The 24,646-nt window shown below is 52.2% G+C and overlaps 4 protein-coding genes across 4 annotated transcripts; 2 read left to right on the top strand and 2 right to left on the bottom strand.

The window, feature by feature from the left end:
* Positions 1 to 118: 118 nt before the first annotated feature.
* Positions 119 to 3,282, bottom strand: RPL37A (ribosomal protein RPL37A). The gene is made up of 3 exons (XM_002371701.2): positions 2,931 to 3,282; positions 1,246 to 1,356; positions 119 to 837 (listed from the first exon to the last, which is right to left on the bottom strand). Exons 1-3 carry the CDS (start codon positions 2,949 to 2,951, stop codon positions 679 to 681), a joined length of 291 nt encoding a protein of 96 aa, XP_002371742.1. The 5' UTR covers positions 2,952 to 3,282; the 3' UTR covers positions 119 to 678.
* TGME49_300200 (histone H2AZ) lies at positions 3,266 to 8,663 on the top strand. The gene is made up of 3 exons (XM_002371702.2): positions 3,266 to 4,626; positions 5,367 to 5,510; positions 6,043 to 8,663. The coding sequence occupies exons 1-3, from the start codon at positions 4,428 to 4,430 to the stop codon at positions 6,165 to 6,167; spliced, it is 468 nt and encodes a 155-aa protein (XP_002371743.1). The 5' UTR covers positions 3,266 to 4,427; the 3' UTR covers positions 6,168 to 8,663.
* TGME49_300220 (hypothetical protein) lies at positions 8,390 to 21,322 on the top strand. The gene is made up of 16 exons (XM_018782387.1): positions 8,390 to 11,185; positions 11,484 to 11,896; positions 12,286 to 12,343; positions 12,543 to 12,801; positions 13,190 to 13,342; positions 13,756 to 13,908; positions 14,155 to 14,736; positions 15,190 to 15,747; positions 16,142 to 16,270; positions 16,591 to 16,833; positions 17,267 to 17,347; positions 17,759 to 17,794; positions 17,916 to 18,395; positions 18,728 to 18,821; positions 19,217 to 19,639; positions 20,521 to 21,322. The coding sequence occupies exons 1-15, from the start codon at positions 9,317 to 9,319 to the stop codon at positions 19,578 to 19,580; spliced, it is 5,472 nt and encodes a 1,823-aa protein (XP_018635193.1). The 5' UTR covers positions 8,390 to 9,316; the 3' UTR covers positions 19,581 to 19,639; positions 20,521 to 21,322.
* On the bottom strand, positions 21,051 to 24,214 carry TGME49_300230 (nuclease, putative). The gene has a single exon (XM_002371705.2). It carries the CDS (start codon positions 23,823 to 23,825, stop codon positions 21,939 to 21,941), a length of 1,887 nt encoding a protein of 628 aa, XP_002371746.1. The 5' UTR covers positions 23,826 to 24,214; the 3' UTR covers positions 21,051 to 21,938.
* Positions 24,215 to 24,646: the final 432 nt, after the last annotated feature.

Genomic DNA, 24,646 nt, shown 5'->3' with positions numbered 1-24,646 from the left:
CTCTTCTTTCTCTAACATATCTTCATGTGCCTGCAGCTCTATTGTTTTAGACGCATCCACACCTTTGCATGTTTCCATGAGTCTGCATATATAAATATATATATATATATACATGTGTGCCTCCATCCTTTTTCATATCTGCATGTGTCTGTATCTCTCTAACTATCTATATACATATATATTTATATATATATATATATATATATGTACCTGCACATTTTCTCACGTATTTGGCTTTTTGGCACACACACACACACACACCGGTACCTGCCACGGCAAGATTCAGCTCCTCCGAATCCTCGACGGGCGGAGCGACTTCTTCCTGTCACTCTCTCATCGCGTGTATGCAGGACTGTGTATTTCAACGCAGTTCTGAAGGTCACTACGTGAGGAGGCGGGTATTTTCGAGTGTCTGCATGGAGCGTCAGCGCGACTGTCGGCTTGCTTTGTGTCGGAGTTCGAGAAGAAGCGACGAGTTAAGAAGAGACGCGAGTTTAACCATCAGGTGAGAGACGAAACAAAGCAGGCACTTGCGAGTTTGCAGGCTTCAGGCGACTCTTTTTTCCCCCGCTCTTTCGCTCGACCTCTGCGTTCCGTCGCCGTCTGGGAGGCGACACACGAACAGAAACGCGAGCTCGCGGAACGCGCCTCCTCGACCGAAAGAGCTGAAACCATCCCCTAGGCCGCCTGCGCCTCACCTGCCTGCTTGCGCAGACGAGCGACGGTCGAGCGCACAGTGGCGGCAGCGGCCGTCTGAAGCGTCCACGCTCCTCCAGTCATCACTTTCGAGCACCCGCGGCATTTCCAAATGCCCACTGCTTGTCGCTTCGTCGCCATCTGCACAAGCAGCGAAAGCAGCACAGCGAGACGGCCAGAGTGAGTGAGAGAGCGAGAGAACGAGTGACTGAGACAGTGAGAGAGCGAGAGAGTGAGAGAACGACAGAGCGAGAGACTCGGGCCGCGAAAGGTTCCTTGCCCTCCACATGACGGCCGCGACAGACGCAGTGTCCACCCTCCGACGTGGAGAGGCGCGATTCGTGAACCGAGGTCTCGACGAGATGTGCGTACGCATGAGGAAGTATCTGTCGCAGACTCTGCAGTTCTCTCTTCCCTCAAGGACGCCTCCGAGACCCTGGCTACTTCTGTGCAGAGCGCTCGCAGCAGCCGGAGCCTGAGAGAGACAACCGCTGCGTTCACCCGCGTAGGTGGAGACGCGCCGCCTCCCTCGAGAGCAAATGCACTGACCTTTCCACAGAAGGGGCAGGAGTACTTGGCATGCTGTTGCAGCTCGATCTTCTTCACCTGCTTCCTGAGGGAAGCGCCGTAGCGAGTGCCGTATTTGCCGACGACTCCGACCTGCACAGCGACAAGGAAGTCACGCGTCTTCTCCATGGTTGCGCTCAGAGCCGAAAACGAAGCGACGCACTGCTGCGTCTCCCTGCCTTCAGGTCACACGCAAAACGCGTTCTCCACTTCCCCGGGCAGTTTGCAGACACACAGAGAAGACATGTTTGAAAGACAAGGCTGAGGAAGAGCCGGCCTTTCCTCGAATGCGAGGAAGCCGCTAAAGTCCCCCTCTTCTGTGGAGGCGAGACACGCAGAGGACCGTGTGAAGAGATCCTGTTTCCACAACTCGTGGAAGAAGAGAGACGAAACATCCACCAAGAAACACAGGAGAAACAAGACGCGGCGACGAGGGCCTCTGTGTCTGTCAGGACGTTTGCCCGAGACTCGAGTCCCGCCACTCGGTTTCGGCACACACAGGAGATGTTCCGGCTCAAACCAACGCATGCACTCGAAACTTCCTGGGAGAAGAAATGCAGCGTTTTCGAAGCGCCGAAGACGAAACAGGCATCTCGATGTTGCACCCCGTTGGAACGCCCCGTGCAGGTTTGCCCCCAAAGTGGCAGAAGCACTCGAAAAGACGCTCTTGGAGAGTGCGACTTAGACCCCGAAATCTACACTTTCGCACATACACATGCAGCCAACGACGTTCGCTCACATGCATGTATAGACCTACATACACATAAACGACAGACTCCTTTTCTAGTCATGCTTGAGCGTGAAGATTGGCGGTTACTCCAGATGGCGACATGCCTGCCTGTGCAAGCGGGTCCAGACACGAGCATTTGCTGCTGCTTCCTCGAACATTCTATATACATGCAAACACACTTGCTCCATGCAGGCACTGTCGTTCCCTGTAGAGGCACAGATGTGCGTAAAGCGGAGAGCTTCGCGGTGTTGCTCTTTTCCCCCGTTCCTCACGAATCCATCTTTCTCAAGCAGGAAAAATGCTAAGGTGAAAGCATTAAAGAGAGAACCGAACCCAAGACGCGTGACCCTCTCTCTCCCATCAGGCCCCAGCTGCTCAAGAAACACACGCGGTCATAGGACAGCAGCTGCAGCGCGTGAAGAAAGAAACCACGACATATTTTTGACACAAGGCACAGAGAATGTCGAGAAACACTCGGTGCAACAGAAATGCGTGAAGGTACAAAGATCAACGTGAAGCTCGGGAAAAACTGGGAACGATCCGAGAGGCTTTCCCCGCCGCGGGGGCACCGCAAAGTCTCACTGGCGGCTGGGCAGCCGCTGAAAACCAATCGCTTCTCCAAAAGATGCCCCGTTTCTCTGGAAGAATGATGAGGTGGAAGTGAAGAAGAATGTCAAGTGGACCGCAACTTAGCAGGTGTGCTCGAGAACCCCGAAAAAGGGCCGGAAAAGAGACAAGACGGGCGACGAAACGAGGAAAGCGGTACCGTTTTTTGAGAAGCAGGTAGAAGGAACTTCTCGAAAAACGACATCTTGCATTCGACTAAGGGAAAAAAGCGCCGGAAGTTCCCTTTCCGGCAAAGGCTCTGCAAACCATTCCCACCCCCCCACACCGTTTCCCGTGTTCTCCGCGATTTTTACAAAAGTCTGGACCCTACCTTCTTCGTGCGCTTCGCCATTGTGATAGCAAGAAAGCGGAGTTTTCGCGGCCTCAAAAGAGTGGGGAAAGTTCGGAAGAAAACCGAGGACTACTCACAGAGAGCAAGAAAAATGGAGCTCATCGCACAATGGCACGCCCTCTGCGAAAACACGCGCATGCTGAAGCCCACATTCGCGTTCTGCCTCAGAAGATGCGATTCAAGCAGACACAGCGTACCGCCAAAATACAAAGAAGTCCATTCGGCCCTCGGCTTCCGAGAAAAAGCCCCGAGGTATGTCGGCTTATATACGGGGAATGGGAGAACCCAAGGTTCCTGAATGTGTTGGCTTGTGTGTAAGGAACTCTGCCCTTCGACGGCCTTCCAAACGCGGAAAGACGAGTGAGCCTGTAGACGAGTGTGAAAATGAAATGCCTTCACCAAGTTGTGGCTTGAGGGTTTCCACAAAAACGCAAAGAGAGAAGGGGTGCTCCTGGAGGTGTGCCCAGCCTTACACCTTCTACAGCGAACCGTTGTATCTAGTGAATATACCGCGCAGCAACACCAAACCGTCACTGTACAAGAGAATTTAACCGTGTAGACTTGGTCTTTTTGCGGCAAAAGCGTAGCCCTACGGTGATCATGGTCGGATCTTACTGTACTATGTGATTAGCTAACGTGCCTGGCACCGGGCGTCCCTTCTTGGTGCACCAGGTCGACTTCGTGTTTCCTCGAGTTCGTCGCTATCTAAACGCGTGCGTACTGTCTTCGTTGAATCTCTGAGCCCACTGCAGAACGGCGGTGGTGGGTAATATAATAGAGGAGAGTTTATGGCGTTGATTTAAAAGAACAGCTAGAGATTCTCTTTCTCTGTCGGTCCGTAATAGGACACAGTCCTGTTGCCGCGTCTAAGCTGTATATAGCACCGCACAGCGGCGGCGCACCTAAACGGTTGAAAGAGCTGGTGGTCCTACGAAAGGGCGTCTGTCTGCACAGCAGACTCTGTTGGCGGAAATGCGCCGAAGTTGGCGTGGAGATTTGCGATTTGAGGTTTTTCTGTGGAAAGACTGGCAGCGTTTTTGCAGCAGACGGAGATGTTGTGCGAGAGCACGGCGCTTCGGTGTCGAAGAGAGGCGCGGTCGCTTCGCCTTCCTAGCCACAGCACCCACGGTCTCTCGGCGCGCGGCACTACACCCCCTTTTTGCAGAATACACGCGGATGGGACAGGACAAGGACGGGCGCCGCTGGGGTGGCTCGGACTGATGTTGCGTGTCAGGAAATAGTGCGACGCACTCCGGAGGGTGGCACAGGTCTGCGACAACTTTTCTGAATGCGTGCTGCACTTTAAAAGTTCGTTTTTCAAAAGCGCAAGTTTCGCAGTGTTTTCCAGTCCCCCGTCGCGGGTGTGGAACGGTAGAATTCGACTCGCTTTCGTGCGACTCCTGGCGTCTTTGTGCAGAGCCGACCTCTCGGCAGAAGCCACCCTTGAGAGTTCTTTCTCTTTCTCACACACTCACAATGGACGGAGCTGGCAAAGTAGGCGGAAAGGTTGGAGGAAAAGTGGGTGGAAAGGTCGGTGGTATGGGAAAGGGAGGCAAGGGAAAGAGTGGAAGCGGCAAAGGCAAGAAGGCTCCTCTTTCTCGCGCTGCCAGAGCCGGTTTGCAGTTCCCCGTCGGACGCGTTCACCGTATGCTCAAGAGCCGCATCAGCTCTGAAGGTAAGGACGCGAATCGCCCGAAAGACGCGTCTTTGTGTGCACGGGGTCTTCGGAAGTCTTTATCTGAAGACGCCAAAAAAAAAGGCTCCCCTGTGCCGCTGCTCGCGTGCCCTGTGGACCGGTCAGAACAACAGAGTTGCTTCCACGTGTCTCACTCTCTCTGCCTACCGGGTCCTCTCGTGCGTTTCCAGGTCTTCAGTCCTGTGTTGTTTCGCAAAAGCGTTGTGATAAGGTGTGGCGTTTGTGTCGAGTTGTCCACGTCGCGGACGAGAGGTTCGAAAGCCGGCAGTCGATGGGGGTTTCGAACTACGTGCCAAACTCGATGGAATCGAGTCTCTGTTAAGTCTTCATCGTCATATAGCAGGAGTCTTTTCTGACTGCACATACTACGCAAAATTCGTGTGCTTTCTGAAACTTCGAGTCGCTCCCACCGATTCCGCAAAAACTGTGGGAGCCGTGCCCTGAAGCTGGTGGTTTGTCGTCTTTTGTCAGACACAAGGCGTAGTGTGTGGACAACCGGATTTACCTAGATTGTCTCGTAGGTCTGTGTGTGTGTGCGTGCATGGCGCATGATACTTCCTGTGGTTGGCCGGAAACGGTTTACCTGGAATGCGGGAGTGCGAGTTCTTCGGGAAAAGGGGGGCACGAAGATCGTGTGTGTTTTTTGTCTCGACATTTTGGCTCATTTGTGTGCACTCAGTGAGAGTTCGGTGGCTTTTCCGCGGCTTGTGTGCACGCAGGTCGTGTCGGCTCGACTGCGGCTGTCTACGCATCGGCTATTCTCGAGTACCTCACCGCCGAAGTTCTCGAGTTGGCGGGAAACGCCAGCAAGGATCTCAAAGTGAAAAGAATTACTCCCCGTCACTTGCAACTTGCCATTAGAGGTGCGGGTTCTTCTCCGTGCTTTCCACAAAGAGAAATCAGGGGCAGCCCAAAGTGCTGCAGGTGTGGTATTGCAACAGGGACTGTTTAGCGCAGCGTGGTGCAACTGTTTATTCTTGTTGAGTGGGACTCTCAGGGGCATGTACACTGCTAGGACCTATATGCACACAGTTTCTTTTCAGGACACACAACTCTCTTGGATTGTCATCACGTAACAACTTCCAGACATCTTGTTTGCTTGTAGTACATGTAAAGCCGTGGGTGACAGTGTGGTGGTTCTGCTACGCGCTGGGTGCGTGTCTGTCGGCACGCGTTTGAGATTGAGTGTGGAGACCAGAAGTGAACGTTGCGGAAGTGTATGTGTGCACATCTGCCAGTGGTGTGCGCACCGCGCGCAGCTTGTTCCAACAATGAGTTGTGAATACAGGTATTTCCTACGCGGGAGTGTTTCCCAAGTTCGAATATGATTGTGTGTTACTTGTTCACGAACCCGCCCAGAAAGTTCGCGTTGCTTGTCCGTTGTTGTATTGGCAGGTGACGAAGAGTTGGATACTCTGATCAAGGCCACTATTGCCGGTGGTGGTGTCATCCCGCACATCCACAAGTCGCTGATGACAAAGGGACCGTCCACTCAGCCGATGAAGAAGGCCAAAAAATAAGGGAATTTCTTTTGCTGACGCCACTTTCCACGAGAAGTCGCTCGCCAGTTTTCTTGTCATGCATGCTGTGTACAACGTGGTAGATACTCGCTGGTACGTCGATCTTTGGGGGGTCTGGAGGGACAAACATGGGAGGGGAAAGTGCCTCTCTCTCTTCTGTCGTTCACAGATCAGAGAACGTCTCAGGGGTCAGGTGCGTGTTTTTTCCCATGCTCTTACCCAAGCATGTTGGCGTTGGATGTAAAAAGTCGGGAACCTGGCAACTCTTGGTATTGTCGGGGGCGGGGACCTACGAAAGCCACCGGTGTGTCGAACAGTAAAGAGGGTTTACATCGTCTTCTCGAGCTTCTGTGGTCTTGCATTGCCTTTTCAGTAGTGCTAAAGCCATGTCGGAGGGAAATATCTATGCGCTGCAACTCTGTTGGCCTCACACAATTTAGCCCGCTTGTGGGCGTTTGTCTACTGTGGTCTCACACAGACACACTGTTCGCGTTGGCGTGACTGCAGTAAGAACGAGATTCTTACGTTGCACACGGCTGGGTATAACAGCTGTTCTTTCAAACCTAGTCTGGTCCCTACCAGCCACGCTGGACATTCCTTGCTTCCTCTGTTCTGGGCTGTCCTCGGTACTGCCTGTCACCGCGTATCAGCTTAGGTGGGCACAATCAGCTGTTTTTCGGTTTGTGTCTATGGCTGGCAGCAGTAACCAATAAGTTTAGCTGATGCACTGAAAGGTAGTCATTTGAGAGAAACCAAGGGGAAACGGACAGACGGACCTTGCAAATCTACCAAGAGAATGGAAATTGTAGCGCGGTCCATTCCAGTAGCGGCCGTGTTCGACTGAGAGACTTTTGTCATAACAACGCATTTTGTTCCCGGTATTGACAGGGAAAAGTGACCATCGCCAGAATGAGCTCTCTGGTCCACAAGGTCCTACACATAAAACAGTACTGCTGGAACCCCGAAACAGCTGCCAAGTGAATGTCTCTTTCCGTTGAGCCACACACGTTCTGGGCTTTGAGGCACAAAACGTCTAGTGTGCCGTTGCTAGTCCTTTTAAGGTGGACACCCCATAAACGACTTCAAGAACAATCACGCATCATGTTGTTTCGGACATGTAGTGGACCGCGTGTGTGATCTGTGGTCCCCAGTCTTTTGACTTTTGCGGTGACTTTGTTTTCGCTGATTTCCAAACCTGCTCACCAGAGTTCCGCTTGAAACCGGTCTGTGGCCTCGCCAAGTGGACAAGTCGTGAGAGACAGGTGCAGCAGTCTTGACGTCCTCCATTTTGAGCAGAAACGCGTTTTCCCCATGGTGGAAGTCACCCCTATTGTGTGTCATGACAGGGACGTCGGGACAGCTCCGCTGCATGACTGGCGACCCCTTTAGGAACGCCACTGAACTTCCTGCCAGCATCGTAGTGGGGCAGGTTTCTTCATTCGACAGTCGACACGCACCCTGCTCAATCTAGAATCAGACTTGTGTTGACATGGAGGTTTTGGGCAAGGAAACTGTTCTGTGTAGTGCCTTGCAGGAGGCTTGGGAGCCAGGCTTCAGACACAAAGTGTTCCTGTCCGGCTGTGCCTTCGAGTCCACGTTCTTTTGAAGACTCAAAGGGGCTTGGAGGTGTTGAGAGGGGCTGCAGTCTGGCTTTTTCGCGAAATGGCCAGCCATGTTGGTGCGCCACCCTAGGCAAGCGGTTGCATCGAATGTTCAATTCATTTGCGAATTTCGTAGAGCTGGTGACGGTTATTACCAAGCCGTGCCCAACATCCTTGCATATTGTGCATACTGCCTGGTACTTCTCCATTCCTGTCCATAAAAATACAAAATCTACAACGTCGCCTCAGGCACCCGTAGTCGATCTGTGTTGCGTGCTTCCAGCAACGATCTGGTGTCCTTTGGCTTGCTCCAAGCCAGCAAGCAGCACCTTTTTCACATGGAGACGGATTGCTGATGACAGGAACTCGTATGAGGGAGTCCACAAAGCAAAGTAGTGAAAAGAGACGAACTGGCAGTGACACTAATGGCTTTCTACGTAGCCCCACATGCCAATGGTAGGGGTTCAAGATGGTACATGGAGTATTTGCCTACCCATGTCACAGGGCCACCAACTCGTCGCAACGCCGTCATCCTCTGCAGTACACCGGCACTCGTGTCTGAGACCCGCCAGAGACACGAGCAAATTTTTTAGTGGAATAGGGTGTCAAAAACATGTTGCAGCAATACGCCACCATGCACCAGCGTATTCCACGGTTTTTCTTGTCGTCCCTATTAAGCAAACAACGTGATTTCACAGAAATAAAACGTGGATGGTTGTGTCTAAATCATCCTGAAATCTTGAAAAGGCCGGTTCGCCTTTGAACGCGGAGTAGGTTGCCATAATATGACGTTCTGTGTACGATGATTTTCCCAAGAGAGACCTAGTATGTGTCGAATTCGTGGAAGTGATACAGCGACGTACTCCAGCAAAGGCCACATTGTACAGTACTAAATAGAAGCCCTAATACCCAGTTCTGATGCATGCTCGTGGTCGTTTCGCGCCCTGCAGGGCGCATGTGCGATGCGCCTGTCTTCCGCGAGCGCTTTGCGAGAGCATCACGGTGAAGTCCATTGGTGGCCTGACGAGGCCAGTGGTGCTCGGACCGTCGGAGAGCACTGTGAAGCTTGACTCACTAGCGTTCTCATTGACAGAAGAAATGAGAATGTGTTATTTTCCTTTCCAAGGATAAACGCGGCGAAGACTGCGTCATCAACCTATGCTTTCATGAAGGAAAGTGGCGCGCTTACGGCGAGTTCTCCAAAAGTCTCAAGACCGCCTGCGTCACTCACCATGCTTTGTATCTCCATGTTGAACTCCGGGGCGATAGGACGTTGTCTTCATTGGTATTATGGATTGCATTGTGTCTCTACTTGTTTCTTTCTTTTAAGGTTTAGTCCGTGAAGTGGTGGGGACAGTTTTAACGGCGGGTGAGAGACGCCTGAGTGACTGATGTCTAGCTGGGGTGTCGCTTTGTCGCTCCTCAGCTCGGAAAACAAGTAGCCATAACTCGTTGGCAAACCAGCGAAAAGGACTCGCGAAGAGTTGCTTTTGTCTGGTGCCGAAGGCCGGGCCACCAAAGTCACTCGGACGACGGTGTGCATTCCTCATGGGGAAAGTTTCAGCTGAGTCCGTGAAGGCCCGTTTGACAAATCTAGCCGTTTCGTTTGTCGCCGCAAGCTGCGTCGTTCTAACGGTTTGTCTTTTTCTAGTCGAGCGCTCGCATGCTAGACGCGTCCGACTCTCCAGCGCTTCTTCCTCTTCGTTGGAGTTTCATTCCTTGGTCAACCGTCTACGGAACTTTGAGGAACGTGTCCCACAGGTTGCCAAGTATGACGTCACTTCGGTATTTCGAGAGGGCCTTCCGGCGCAGGAGGCGGAGGTCAGAAACGTTGAGTGGCCGCAATTTTTTTTGAGGCAGCTGAGTTTTCAGCCACTTCATCCAGCTGACGCCACGCAGCCAAGGGGTGGCGCTGAGAATGTTGCTGCCGAAGGAAGGATGCTGTCGGATGAGGGCGCTTCTACGGAACCCGAAACACGGAAGAGAGGGGAAACATCTCACGTCTACGGAGGCCTTCCGCACGGACGGCTCAACAATGTTATCGCGCAACTGAATCGCGACGTGGTCGTTCCGAACATCTCCAGTTTAGCCGAAACTGCCTCAACGAAGTCACAAGCATCTGAACCATATGACGTGCAGTCATCAACGGATGATTCAGAGGAAGACTCATATTCGGTCTCTTTGGCAAGTTCATCTATTGACTCAGGCACCAACCTTCCTCAGCTTTTAGACGCTTCAAGCGTCACTGCGTCTGCTCACGGGAACAGTCCGCTGGCAAACGACCGTCCATCCGTTAGTCAGCACGATGCCTTCCCCAATGTGCCTCAACCAGTGAATAACCTCAGCGATGCACTGAAAAATCCCGTCAAAACGGAACAGATGCTCAACAAATTCCTTTACCACCTCAGAGACGTGGCAACAGTTCAGGCTCAACAGATAAGGTCAAATGCAGGAGACCTCTCAATGCAGGCCGACCACGTGCAGCTGGCAACGGGTCTGCAACAATTCTGCACCCACTTGAAAATCCGTGACCTCAGACCCCGTACGGAGAAGCAATCGTGGTTGGGACGTACGTTTCATAGACTGGGACGAGCTTTTGGTACCGTTAAAAGACGGCTTGTGGTTGTGAGAACGAAGATCTCCAAGTGGCTGAGGTCCCACAAGAAGAACAACGAAAAGAAGAAGGCGCCCAAGGTGTACAGTGCTTTGAAGCGTATGGCATCTCGAGCCTGGGCTCACACAAAAATGGTTGGAAAAAGAGTGATCGCGCAAATAATGAGAATGCTACCGTTGTTTTTCTTTTTACTCAACACGGTTGTTCTGGGCTTTTCCATCTCAAGCGTGGTTGTCGCCCCGAACCCATTCAGCATAATAGCTGTCGTTTGTGCAGTCAGCAACATATTGTCGTACGCATTTTCTGAGGGCACCAGAATCCGAGGAGTGGAGCTGACACGATCTATTGCGTCCCAGTCTGAGTTTCATCAGATTGAGCTCTTCGGTTTCGTATGGGCTGATTTAAAGGCAGAACAAGATGTCGCGGATCTCTCACAGATTCCAGGAGGAGAATCGGAGGGTTCGGAGAAGGAAACAGAACGCAGTGATTCGAATGTGGAAGCAATCAAGCTGTCTCAGGATATCGACAGAGACGACAGTGTTCCTGAAGAAGGGTTAAAAGCTTCCCCGGCGTCCCAGACTCTTGAGGCAGTCAGAAGAAAGATGTACGAGAACCTGAAATGCAACAGTGAGCAAAAACTTCGACAAAAACTCAAGAGTGACATCAAGGAAGCCTGGAGAACTCAGAGATGGAAACGATTGAACGTGATTATTTTTGCCTCTCTGCGCCTGCTGCTCGAGTACGCCAGTCTGGGAGTGAAGAGCTTTTTGGAGCTGTTTGGGTCTGCATGGCTTTGGGTACTGGTAAGGCTCTTCTTTTCAGGTGTAGTTTTGAAACACGTCATTACGTGTTAAAAGAAAAACAGTTTTTTTGTCTGCGTAAGGTCCTCCACGTGGTGCAATTTCAGGATGCGTCGCGTATCGTGAAAATCATCGTTAATGCGCTAGATCTGCCTGCTTTAGCCGGGTTTCAGGGTCTCCCCTTCTGCAGGTGATAGCATGTCTCTCTCTTGGGTGGTGACCACACGCATGATTGCGCACGAAGAGACCCCTCTGCATAGCAATTGAATGCACAGCAGTGGTGAATGACTTTCTTTTGCAGGATCACACTCTACGGAAATCAGTGCGGCAACTCCGGATGTTCAAGCTGTTTGGCAAGGTGTCCGTTTTCGGCGAAAAACTATTTTACTTTATGCAATGGTGGATGATGAAAGCCCGTTACTATGTGGAATACGCAGATACAATTCGGGATCTGGTGATCTTCATAGTCGAGAACACTTCGAAGATAAGCTTGCTGCTCCACGGTGGTTTGTCCTTAGTGGGCGGTACAGGGGGGTTGATTTTCCTCTGCGTATTCTTGTGGAAGCTATCTAAGCCCGCTTGGAAGTTGTATCTCACAGACACGGCCCTGAAGACGTCATCGATCCACGAGAAAGCGGCAAAGGAATTCATGCTGTGTCAAAAAGACTACCATAACTTCCTCCTTGGCACAAGAGCGATCATCGGTGACGAAAAGTACGTTGTATGCACGTCGTACCGCGCATGAGTAACCAGCACGTGAAATGATTGTATGAAGCGGCGTCACCTGAAGCTTCCTTCGCGTGAGTCCTTCTACGCAACTGCTGGCAGATTCCTCAGCTTCGTAGCCTCCGATACGGGACAGTTGTTGTGTTTAGTCTGTGTTGCCTTTCTTTCGCATCAAACCGATAGCTCTGTGGCCTTACGGAGAGAGTGCCGCGTGACCGTTGAGATTGTCGCTACGAACGCGGATGTTACGCTCGCGTTTTACAAGCAAGAAGGAATGCATCGCCTGGTGACCTAGCCCAGACAACGGTGCTCTTCAACCTGGTTCATTTCGATTCGATTCCACTGTACCAAGACTGTGTGTGCTGATGTCATTGCAGCCATAGACCCGCGATCGAACTTTACTTACCACAACAACAGGCAACGGAGCTCATTTTCGTAAGTTGTAAACACTACCAAAACGACCTAGCCCTACGTTATGGTCAAGGACGCTTTTCGCAAAAGCTTTGAAACCTGGTCAGGAACAGAAACTCATCCTGCATGATGGACCGTGATACAGACGCTGTGCGCGTGGAACTGAGATACCTTACTTAGTGGTGTCGAATATGCCGAAGTGTCGTTTGTTGTTGCTATGCAGCTGATGGCTTACCTAGAACGGTACAAATTTCCTCAAGCGACGCATCGAGTGGGTTTGCTGGAGGGAAGTAATCCTATGCAACAATATGTAGCCTACCAACGGGTGACACGACTACGGGATCTGATGTCGAGGATACCGCCAGAGTCCCGTGGAGTGCTTATGAGCCTCTTTTCGGAGCTCAAACGATGGGACATGGCCAGAACAGCCGACTCCTTGCACAGCCTAATTATGAACAATCTTCAACACTGCGCGATTCTCTGTAGGTCGCGTTCGCAGAATTACTCGGTTGCGGCGAGAAGCAATGCAATCATGACGAATGGCACAGGTCATTGGGGACACATTAGGCTATGGGGCGGTAAATACGGCACGTGGCGCTACTTTCCTCACACTACTCTTGTGCTTGTCTGTTGCTTAAAAAAACGATGACAGAAACAATTCAGACGATTCTTTTCGTAGTCTAGACCACGCGAGAGAAACAACCAGACAGACGACTACACAGTCGTGACTTTCGACAGGTTCATGGAGTAGATGTGCCTGCGTTTTCACGGAGCTCACCGCTATCCCCTCGAGTTACCAGCAGGCGATACAGTCCAGTCAATTATATCAACGAATGTATAGCCGTGCTGAGGTTCTCTTCTGTGTTGCAGATGGGAGAAGAGATCTTGCAATGTTGATAAACAAAGCAATCACCAGGTATCAAGCAGATGACCTGAACAAATTCCCCGGAGGCTGGGTCCGCTTCAAATCTTCCGAGCAACGGTCCCTTTCCAGAACACTTTCTTTCCTTGTCTCAAATGACCGTAAGTCCTTCGGTTTACTTACACACTATGCAACGACATTGCCCGTGGCACCGTTTTCCTGCGTCGTCGACGATTCCACTTTGACCTCTCAGTAATCTGTGTGCAGATACTTCAACTCCATCACCGACCCGTTTTTGCGCCAGCAAAGCGTGCTGCATGGTGGACCGAGTCCCATCTTGTTGACATCGATGGGAAAGGGGGCCCGCTGGCCCTTGTTGACAGGGAGGCTGTGGCGATCCGTGAAAACGCACGGTGGAACTTGCTGCATGTTACTCGCACCGGAGGCGGTACCACAAGGACCACTAGCAGGAGGCAGAACTGAATGACACATGTCGCAGTTGCGACTGCATACACGTTTTGCGCGCGCGCCGCTATAGGGTTTTCGACTCTTCTTTGAGTGGCTGTGTTTTCAGCGATAGTTCTGAACAGTCCGCCGATTCTCCAGCGTCGAATTCAGGCGTATCTTACGTCCTCCCAACGCTCACAAATGAACTCCTACCAGTTGAACTGGCTCGCTGATACAGTCATAAGTTGCGCCTATCAAATCATTGACAAGGAACTGTTATGTAAGCGGAGCAGATGCCGTGCGCATGCGTGGCCAAGGGCAATCCAGAGCCTCATTGTTCGGGAGGGAGACTGCCACACTTGTTCAAGCAGCTGTAAATGCTGATTTCGACGAACTGCGAGCTGTCAGATTCTGGTACCCCGCGGAACCGCAGTGGTGGTGTGCTCGTTAGAGGACTGGCAATGGCGAAGTCTTTTGCTGAGTGGTTTGAAAGGGGGGACCGTGTGTCTCTTGTTTCTTGCTGCAGTCACGTTGGACGGCAACAACGACTACTCTTTAGATAGAGCGACAATTCGTATTAATAATTTCCCGTTTTTTGGCCACAGTGACTCGCGTGCCCTGAAGCAGCAGCTGAAAACGTTTTTCACCTTCTTCCCTGTTAGTGTGCGGAGTCGACCTCGTCGTCGACACACCGGCCGTCGAATACCCTCGGTGAACGCGCATCTCACTGTACCTTCTGCCGAGATGAACCTCCTCGGAAGAAGTAGGCGGTCGCGGAGTGACAGCAACCTTCCTGCACTCCAGATGGAAAAGAGAACTAATTGCCCAGTCCAGGAACCGGCAGTAGAGATCGACACCACTATGAGGTACATCAAGTTGCGTTTCTTAACCAGCACGACCTCCGCAGCTCCACCGGTCGCTCATCAGTCACCCGAGGAAGAGGGTTCACTCGAGGCTCAAAGTGAACGAGCTGAGGCTGACAGGTTGTGCGCGGAAATGGCGGCACGATCCGTCGTCCACGAGCAGGGGTCGCTCAGGTTCAAGAGGGATGTCCGCAGAACCCTTTTCGGCCTTCCTGACGCAGTGTGCGCCCCGATGAATTTTCCCGGTAAGACTTGTACAGTCCCTGTCTCCTTTGCACCCGAGACACTGCTACAAACTGCTTTCTCCATTCTGCCTACTTGCACTGTCACTTGACTGACTCCCGCTTGTGACTCACTAAAAGGAGTAGTCACTCCTGCCAGTTAGTGCCTTCCACTTTTCTTCTGGGCCAGAGAGGGAGAAAGCGGTCACCGCCTGGGGAAGTTCGTCGGACTGACAGAGTTGCGTTTATAAAAAACCCTACTGTCTACGCGTTACACAACAGCACTACTACGTGCGCTGCTCGGAGTCGTACCTGTTCAATTCATCCGGCCAATGCGCTCGCCGCTCTCTGGAAAGCCTCCTGTGACCTGGGTTGTGTTCGTGAAAACTTCAGTGCCTCAGATATGAAGTACCTCTACCCAGATTAGAACTTTGCTTCTGTTTGTCGCGTTCGTCGTGTTAACTAATCATGCTTCAGGATTTGTAGCACTATCTCGACTCACCGACGAATTCGTCAACGGAGGAGTGACGGACGAGCAGTTTCCTGAAGCGCTCTCCGCAGGTCTAGACATTTTGGTCAATGAGCACAGTTCGCTGGTGCTGGCTTTTGCCAGAATGCATCAAGAGAATGAGAAACTGGCCAAAAAGGCGAACGCGGAGATGCACAGGCGCGACAACAGTGGGTTCAACATGGATAAGAAAGATTCTGACCATACCTCGAAAGCAACTGCCCCGCTCCTTGTGCATACCTCCCCATCAGTGTCAACGAAAAGAGAAAGAGCGCGAGTAACCGTCAGTTCAGCGGTTGAAACAGATGTGCCACCGGAGTTAATTCAGGATGCTGGCGATGGTAGAAAGAGCAAACAGGGGACATTCGATTCATCGCATAAAAAAAGGCGATCTACACACGGAAAAGCTCCTGTCACGGATGTGGAAACAGCTTCAGCGTTTGACCTCAAGGAGGTTCAGCAATTCAGCCAACACATATCAAGCCTTCCGCAGCTGACAAGATTAACCCGAATAGTCAGGGAGGAAGGTACGTCGGCCGTAATATCCACTTCTGCGGTCGTAATTATTGCCGTTCGATGTCGCGCTGAGTCGACTGAAACACCTGCGTTGCCGACTTCCAGTGTTCATTACGTATATTTTAGAAGGGTTTGGTGTCTTTCACAGAGATAGGAGTGTGGTACTGCACCCGACTAGCAGAGCAGTGAGGCAGAATGGCACACTTTGTTTGCCGATTACTTGCACCACCTTTGGCTTCTCTCCTGAGGAAGTTAGCTCGGAGGCGGGCACCGGAGTGATACAACAATGTTCTGCAGCCCGAGCTTTGATCGAGGGATTCTGAGGCGTGTGGTACGATGCCTATGAAATGGTGGTGATACACAGTAGCCGCAGCATACCGTTTTGGTGTCATTAATCTGAACCAGCATTCAAGCACGTCGTGCTGCAGTACGTGGAAGAACTCCTGCCCTTCTCCTTGACCAGCGTCGGGTTCAACAGAGAGGCGATGCATCACTTCACGGTCATTCTGGGGATCATTCAAACCGCCTTCCGCTGTGAGAAAATGAGAAGAGCAGCAAGTTAGAGCGGAGACCGTTGTTGCGCAGTTGCATCTGGTATCACTGCATGTACGGCAGGAGACTCTCAGACGCAGGCTGGATGCAGAACAAGGCCAACGATTGTTAGGTGCCAGGTGACAATTGATGCGTGCCTAACGACTGTGTTGAAAATCTGGAGATGGAGAAGTGTAGTTGCCCACAAAGTCGAGGCACCAAGGTCGTTCTGTGATCGATGGATGGCACAACTCGGGCCCTGTCCACACTCCACACATTCGTTCAGTCGTTAGACTTCTCTGTTTTTTTTACCTTGTTCTCAGACCAGCCCTGGCGACTTGTCGAGTACATACGAGACCGGCTCCTCAGCGTCCATTTACGAGGACAGATGAACGATGCAGCAGACGTCGAGGAGACGACGCAAGAAACCCAGAGTACTGAAAGTCAGGCGACAGGAGATAGAATACGGGCGGCAGCTGAAGCCTCGGAAAAACGACAGGCACGCGCTGCTATTTTGGATATCGTTCTTCAGCTCTTCTCCGAAAGCCTGGCCCGGAAGATCCACGGTATGTGTCGGAGGCGCCGCGGACAGGCGCGAGTCTGTGTGACCAACTTTCTACGTTGCGGGGAGTACTGATTCAAGCCTGGTGACTTCGATTATGATTCGTATCAGTGGGGACGCAGTTCACTGCGTATCCAATCCAGTGCTCTGCCTTGGGCATTGAAACAAGTCTATAGTTCAACCCTGTACTATTTAGTTCAGTCGAAAAGTATTCGGTTTGATAATCTGTGCCAGCTGATCTAAAATCGCGATGTCTTTTTGTCGTATGCCTGAACTATATATAACGGTTGGCAAGGCAGTGACCCATGAGCGTCTTTGCACGACCATCACTCGTGTGCGCTCGCTCAAGGACCATCTTGCGTCTTTACCTCTTCGGATGATCCTAAACTGTGACCATAACAACTGAGTGTGGTATCCGTGATTTGTTACCACGGCAGGCACCTTGGAGCGTGAAGGAAGTGGAACCAAGCCGTCCTTTCACCACCGTGTACCACTTGCTTTTTCCACGTGGCACTCCGGTACGTCCAAGGGGAAAGGCAGAGGAAATTGGCGGGAATCGCAACGCGTGAACTGCGTTGAGAATCTGGTCCTCTGTGGGGTTCTGCTCAAGTTTTTTTGCTGATGCGGGGTTGGCCGTGTGTGATCTGAGTGTGCGACCAAGTCAGCCACAGGCGTCTCCCGTGATTGTGTGGACGCTCTTCACCAAGTGGCTTACTCTGCGACATACGAGTGAACAACAAAGAGTTGAGAACTCTTGATGTGGTCGTTTCGAATAGGTGGAGTTGAGTGGGGTACACCGAAATGAATCGTTAAAGTTTAAAGGACTCATTGGTCCAATAGTGAGCCGGGACACGGGTAGACACGTGTGCATGTCAATCTCCAGCCTGGCTCATTCGACTGCAGATTCTGGCTGTGGTGTCCTTTTCCAGGGTCCTTCGAGAAAGTTTACTTTTTTGGCAAGATAGGTAGGTCCTTGCAGAAAACACAGAAAACGAACTTGGGAGGAAGAAAACGGACCGCTGAGCCTAACACGTACGTTGTGCACATTGTGCTTGACTCACGTGTCTGCCTTTGACTGTCTGTCAGGAAACTTCGTGCAAGGGCAGACGTTCAACCAAATAAAAGAGATAGTCACGGTCGAATTTCAACGCTGTCTCGAGGCAGTAGACGTGGCAATCGACAGACTAGAGCGCAATAAAGGGAGGACGTCGAGAGGCCGACGATCTCGTGCCCCAGAACTTTTGATACAACTGTTCGACTCGGACAGCGAAGAGGAATTTGAGAGGAAAAGCGAGGCCATCCGCAGCATGCAAGGACGGGTACAAGAGGAACTCGAGAACTTTTTAGTCCTGAGAATAGGAGCCGATGAGGAAGAAGCCGCGAAATCACAACGTATGATTATCAGGACCGACCAGACTGAAGGCAGACCGATGATCGACGAACCTGTTTTTGACAAAAATGAGGTCATCACGTTTTTTAAAGAAGGCCGGAAGCTTGTGGGAGATATACTACAAACGAATACTGACCGAATGGTCAGAGCGCTTCGATGGGGGTACTGGAAGGAAGGTGAGACTGGCGAAACACACACGACACGCTTGATAAGTGAAGGATTTAGAGAAGCTGCTGTTCTTGTTTGTCTGATTTGACCCTTTTCACAGTACGTGTTTCAGCCTCTAGAAAGTTACAGGGATGCTGACTACGAGGAGCTATACAGCTTAGCTGCAGTTGTACTTGCAGTTCACGCATCGCTCAAGCTGCTACGCTGGGTGTTGCGACAAATGCGGAGGGACTCGAGAAACGCGGATTGTACACAGGAGAGACGCCGTCGTATCCTGGACGAGGCTGCGCGTTGGTCATGGTGACGCTTGTTTCGCCGGAACTTTCGTGTGGTGTCGCAGACCACTTCGGCTGTTTGGATCTGTCACTGAAGGGAACAAATCAGCTTGCCGTGTACTTGACGGAGGCATTCAAGTTGCTTCTGGCCGCAAAAACGTAAGATGAGGTTGACTTTTTTACCTAGACGAGGCCAAGCCAGTCTTTTGGAAGCACTCGCAGCCCACTTTCACCAATGAACGACAAGCAACACACACTGCTCGAGTCGCTGTCCAGAACCCAACTGTCTTTTTTGTGTCCGTGTGACTGTGAAGGGAAACTTGCCCTATCACTTACGCCATTCCAGTGTCTCATTCTGGACGCTTTCAGAAGCTGGGAAGGGTTCTTGTGGTTGTTCGGAATCATGCTTTTCAATTCCACGTCACCGCTGTTTTGCTTGGTTGTTCACTTTGCTGCGCTATCCTGTGCGAGACAGATGACGGAGCTTGTTGAGAGATCCAGCAAGCCTCCTTCACTGTTTTTTTTTCGTTTTTCCGCTCCGCCGTGTCGCACAGGCCGAAGATCACGAAATTTTGGACTCGCGTGCGAAAGAGGTTCGGCAGGATTCCTCGGCAGGAGGATGTGAGCGCATCGCGATTAGCGGAAGGCCTCATATCCCGCCTTCGTGTTTTGCATCAGAGTGGCCTCGATGGGACATACGGTTCCATTGATCTTCGGTACAGCTACAAGACAGTCAATTCAGAAGCGTGGTTCTCTGCAGAATTGCAGTCTGAACAGCGGCCCGGACCGGCAAGAACGCTTTCCACTGCCGCCTTTCATTCGCTTCCAGCCGGGTCGACTGACGACGACGAGGCCGCTGCTGCTGTCACGGCACCTTCCCGAAAGCCAAACGACGAATCTCCAATCGTCATAAGCTGAAACGACAGAGCCATTCTGCGTTCGAGGAGCCAGTGTGGTTCGACGCTTTCCGCAACCTGGTAAAAACTGTGGGCATCATTATCAGTTCTGCCCGATGGACTGAGTGCGGAGAAACGGCGATTCGTGGAACAAGGATCTCCGGCCCCGGTCCTAGGTGACGTTTTCCACTGATAGAATTGACTCATTAAGTCCAGTCGCCTTCGTGACACGCTCACAGCGGGTGGCCTATCGCTTTCATCTGGTATCCTGTTTGACAATTGCGTGGCGGGAGGTGGGCATTCGCAGCTTGATGATGGCTTGACCTGAGAAACTCCTCTCACAGATAGTCCAAGCGCACTAGACAATTTTAGTGCTGTAGCAGCTGCCTCCAGGCAAGACTGAGGAGTTCTGCAGAAGAGTCACACTTACGTACCTTGAGCTACGGACAAGCGCTGAACAGGGAAACAGACAGCGCGATCATGACTTGTACTACCACGACTTGCTGCTTCGAATAGAAAAACTGTGGTATGTCCGTACGTGGTCACTGAGAATGTTTTGTGAACCTGTGGGAGGATTTCTCCTATCTGAAGTCCATCCTAGTAACTGTGTATCGGTCGTGGGAACAACACCCGCTGTGTGCGTATTAGGCGGATGGACTGTTCGGACAAGAGAGAGCTGGAATGGTTGTGTTGCGCAAGGCTGGACGAACAGGAGCACCTACCGCACGTTAAGACAGAGTCCTGTCATCGTGTAAACACATTCTCTGTTTCTTTCGCTTCTGAGTTTTTGCTGTCAGCTTTGACTGACCACATGTTCGCTGAATACTTTTTAAAAACGCTGATAAACATGGATTAACTGCTGAAGTTTCGTTTCGGGCTTGCTTGCTGCCGTGATTACGTTCTTCTCATTCCAGGGGTGGTTGCACCGAAGATGCTCACTCAGCGTTCGTGTGCTTGTGCAGCGACGATTGCTTGGTAGGCGATACTTTTGGGCGAATAAGGTCGTTTTCCAAGATTGGAACTTATCCAACGTACTGCTTCTAACTTTGAGCCTCGGCAAAATGGAAACGTTGCGGCCTCGTCTCAATTGCTGCCGTACCAGGCACACGGCTACGAGCGATCTGATTGTCTAAAACGAGAAGCGTGACTTGACGAACCAGTCTCTTGCAGTTGTCAAACATCAACTTTTTAAGCCTCTACGGTGGAGACTCTGTCGTAGCTGGACGTAATTCCAAATATATTTTGCAAGAGAACCGCGCGAGCTTTGTCTAACGAAATTTCGCCGCTCGCCAGTTGAACTGCACGCACAAGTGTGCACGGAGACTACAAAGTATTGACGTGACACTGCGCGTAACTCTTGAATACCGTCAGCCCGTCATTTCTGTGCCAGAGGCTCCCGAACGCCGCTTTAAAAACGTTTCTCTACACTCAACAACACGCACGGGAGCGCTGTGTCCTTTCGAAGAAGTCGCGTGGGTGCTACGTTTCGACAGCATTCTGTGTCGTTCTACGAGTTGATGAGAATCGAGTCGAGGCCACCAGTGAAATGTTAATGAATATATGGATTTGGGGATATGAGAAATCGACTTTCATACCTGTTCCTTGCTGACAAATGAACCAGATCCCGTCTGTTTCGTGGGCTATCGTCTCAGAGCCGAAACGTACTGAAAATGTTTCCCCCCAAGGTTTCTTGTAACAGCCCGAGTGGATTTCATAATTGCGACACTGCATCCTCCCGTGCTGGTAATCAAGAACAAAGCTCTCCATTCTTACGACAGTCTCGATTCTTTTGACGTCGCAGCAGAGTCTCAAGGACGAATTCGAGCTGAGAAGCGACGAGAGGGCTTGAGAGCTCTCACGAAAGTGGCTGACATACACATGCCTAAACAGATGTAATTTCACTACATCTACTGTAGTAAAAGTGATCCCTGTTTATCGCCCTTGACATATATATCTCTCTCTATATGTATATGGAATACAACTAATACATACACACAGAACAGGGAAAAAGATTTCGCTGAGTCCGCACACAAAATCTTCCGCGTGAACACACACCTTGTGGCATACGTGTCGCACTGGCCTGCGCGCTCAAGGAAGCTCCCTGCTACATTCCAGAAGTCACAACTAGCCTACCTGCAAAAATAATTAAGGGAAAACCCAGCCGATGCGCCGTAGACGTGGTCAAAGAAATGTTAAAGACATGGTATTTGCTCCTTTTCAAGGCCTTTCTTGCTCAAGGTATGAAGTGAATCACAATGACACAACACACAGAAACATGCCTCAGAAAAACACTCGATTGCACTCAGATTTCCGTTAGACCGCCAGCCTGTTTCCACGTAGTTGAGCAAGCACTTCAAATGCTTTGTGCAGGCACAACTGTTTATTCGCTGCGTTTTCTCTTCTTGTACTCTGCAGGTGTTTCTCGGGCATCCTCTGGAATTCCCCAGAAGCCGAGCTTGCGTTCTCTCGCCTCCCGCTCTATCGCGAGAAATTTGCTTCTTCGTCCGTCGAACTTTGCGCCGCCCTGCGTGTAGACCACAGCGAGTCCTTCGCTGAGCAAGACGTCGGCGACTTCTTTCATGTTTTTTTCCAGTACTTCTTCGACAAAGATCTGAGCTGCCAGTTCGCGGGATCCCGCTTCACCGTTGACGACTTTCTGCTGGACTTGGTGTTTGAAAGCATCTGCCCGTGTCTTCATCAAACCGACGGCAACGCCTCCGGCGAAAGCTGCTACACCTGCGGCCGACACTCCACCACTTCGCTGGCGCCTGCTGCGTTTCACTGACAGCCGTCTGCCCGAAGTTCCCGGTTCGTACGCTTCAGCTGCTTCCTCCTGCTCCTCTTTCTCCTCCACGTTCTTCTCCTTTTCTCGCGGCTTACTCGCCTCTTTCTCCTCCACGCTCTTCTTCTTGTGCTTCTCTCGCGGTTTCCCTCCTGGGGCGAGAGCGCCTCTGACTGCTTCCTTCATGGCAGCCTGCACAGCAGCCACGAAAGACGCCTCGTGTGCAACGCGGAAAACGCGAGCCAAAGTTCTGCCGTATTGATCTTTCCCCAGGTCTTTGACGAGAACGACGCGGCCCAGGACCTCTGAAGCGAGCCGTGCGGCCGCGGCGACCCCAAACGGTTGTCCGCCGGCGTCGACGTCTGAAACTCGGTTCGCGTTCGGCGCGTCTGCTTCGCTCTTCGCTGCCGAGCGTCTCCCCTCTGCTCCCTTCTGCTTCACGCCGGACCTCGGCAGCTTCGGCCGCTCGGCTTCGCTTCCACGCTTCGCTGTCTCTGGCGCGTCGATCGCTGCCAACCGCACGACGACTGTGCACCGAGACAGCGGCCGGCACCGCCCAGGCCACGGGCGCTGCTGGTAGGGTGGAAAGACTGCAGAGTCTCCGCTGTTCGCCGGAGCCGCCGCAGCCGCAAACAGAAGCCTCACCGGAAGCAGAACAGAGAGAGTGGAGAGCGCGAAAGCGAGGGCGTACGGAGACGAGAGAGCCGCGGCAGTCCTTCTCTCTGCAGCTTTCTCAAAGGACTCGTCGCCCACATGCGCGGCCAAGACGCGAGAATCCGCAATCTCCACACATCTAAAACCGTCGCCGTCCATGACGACAACGACGAGACACACAAAGTACGCACCTGGCTTCCGAGACGCTCCCTGACGTCCGCCCTGGGATCCTGGTGAAGAGGCGCGCGAGAAATACGGAAACGCGAAACCTTTCGCCTCAGCTGCGTGAGTCGGCGGGTTCGCAGGAAGCGACAGAACGCTCGCTGTCACCTCCAGCGCCTCCAAAACTTCAGCAGAAGTCGGCGGCCGCGGCTGCAGCTGAACAGGAAGGTAGGCGGAGTAGGCGGCGAGTGACACCGCGTGAGGGGAGAAGAAGCGAGACGACAGCTCAGTCGAGGAAGAAAGCGACCCGGAAGGAGGGGAGGAAGGTGACGGAGAAACGCCGCTGCACGCTGTTGAAGACTCGGGACCCCTCGGACTCCCGCAGTCTCTGCTCTGCTTCTTTTCGTCCGCAGAAAGAGTCGAGGGAAGGCCGTCGTCAGCGGCGGCCTCACTGCCTTTCAAGGGAGGCACACCGACGCTGGCATCTGCGCCTACAGACGCGGGTGGAGTAGAGACTTCTTCCTGTCGACAGAAAAAGGGGAAGACGACCAGTGACGCGAGACAAACAAGGAAAGTCGAAGAAAGCAGACAGGGCAACAACACACCAGACAAACCGCCGCGCGGAAACTGCCGCGGCCGGCACCCGCTGCCGTCCGTAGCGCGACCCATGCTGCTCCGCACTGAGGACTGCCAGCCGACCTCTCCTGGACTCAGACGGTCCGAGAGGCGGCGCGGAACGCGCTAATGTAGAAGAGAGACAAGAACAGGAGGGCAAGAGAGAGAAGGAGAGAGGAAGAAGAGGGAGACGAGACAGGAGGAGCGAGACAACAAAGAAAAAACAATGAGACACGAAGAGGGGTAAACGAGATAAGAACAGCGACAGGAAAGTTCCCACACAAGGTGGAGAGGCCCGTGGCGCAATTTACAAGAGAGCACCTTTTGCCAGGACAACGAAGAAAAAGGACAAAGCAACCAACCCAGGTGAAAGGACAAACGAAACTTTCAGAACAGGAACGATGGAGAACGAAAAATCGTCAAAGAACCGACGGACTATCGAGAAACTGTCGATACCGAGAGCGGAGCCAGCGGTCTGTGAATCATCTGCTGCTGAATTTTTTCGCAAAAACCGCTTTCGAGACTTGAAAAACGCAAGACAAGACCTGAGAACAGCTCCCCACGACTCCCCCCCCCGCTGTTGTGCAGATGTCGAGGCAAACGGGGAGAGCGCCTCGTCCGCCGCCTGCACATCCAGCCGAGAGAGGTCGGGGCAACGCAGATTTTAAATGGGGGGAAAGTGTGGCAGAAAGGGCGGCACAAAACGAAGAAGAACGCCGGGACCTGTCAGCTTTGCCGTTTTTAAACTTCTTTGTTCGATACACGGACCGTCCGCGCGACCGCGTAAGGAAGCTGAGAGTCGCAAGACACGCTGGGGTCCGGCCGCGGCCGCCGACCGCAGGCACACCGGGCAGGAACAGCTGGAAGTTGAAGTT

The sequence above is a fragment of the Toxoplasma gondii genome, chromosome XII, assembly GCF_000006565.2.
Source record: "Toxoplasma gondii ME49 chromosome XII, whole genome shotgun sequence".
Taxonomy (NCBI): domain Eukaryota; phylum Apicomplexa; class Conoidasida; order Eucoccidiorida; family Sarcocystidae; genus Toxoplasma; species Toxoplasma gondii.
The sequence above is the reverse complement of the archived record's forward strand: the minus strand, read 5'-3'. Positions and strand labels throughout refer to the sequence as shown.

Bases quoted from the DNA above. Each gene is read 5' to 3' on its own strand.
- RPL37A (XM_002371701.2), bottom strand. From the start codon at position 2,951: ATGGCGAAGCGCACGAAGAAG. The intron at 1,357-2,930 runs GTAGGGTCCAGA...GTCGCTGTGCAG, and splicing joins TGGCGAAGCGCACGAAGAAG to GTCGGAGTCGTCGGCAAATA. The intron at 838-1,245 runs GTCAGTGCATTT...CTGCTTGTGCAG, and splicing joins CCTGCCCCTTCTGTGGAAAG to ATGGCGACGAAGCGACAAGC.
- TGME49_300200 (XM_002371702.2), top strand. From the start codon at position 4,428: ATGGACGGAGCTGGCAAAGTAGGCGGAAAGGTTGGAGGAAAAGTGGGT. The intron at 4,627-5,366 runs GTAAGGACGCGA...GTGTGCACGCAG, and splicing joins GAGCCGCATCAGCTCTGAAG to GTCGTGTCGGCTCGACTGCG. The intron at 5,511-6,042 runs GTGCGGGTTCTT...TTGTATTGGCAG, and splicing joins CTTGCAACTTGCCATTAGAG to GTGACGAAGAGTTGGATACT.
- TGME49_300220 (XM_018782387.1), top strand. From the start codon at position 9,317: ATGGGGAAAGTTTCAGCTGAGTCCGTGAAGGCCCGTTTGACAAATCTA. The intron at 13,909-14,154 runs GTAAGCGGAGCA...TTCTTGCTGCAG, and splicing joins CATTGACAAGGAACTGTTAT to TCACGTTGGACGGCAACAAC. The intron at 18,396-18,727 runs GTGAGACTGGCG...GTGGTGTCGCAG, and splicing joins ATGGGGGTACTGGAAGGAAG to ACCACTTCGGCTGTTTGGAT.
- TGME49_300230 (XM_002371705.2), bottom strand. From the start codon at position 23,825: ATGGGTCGCGCTACGGACGGCAGCGGGTGCCGGCCGCGGCAGTTTCCG.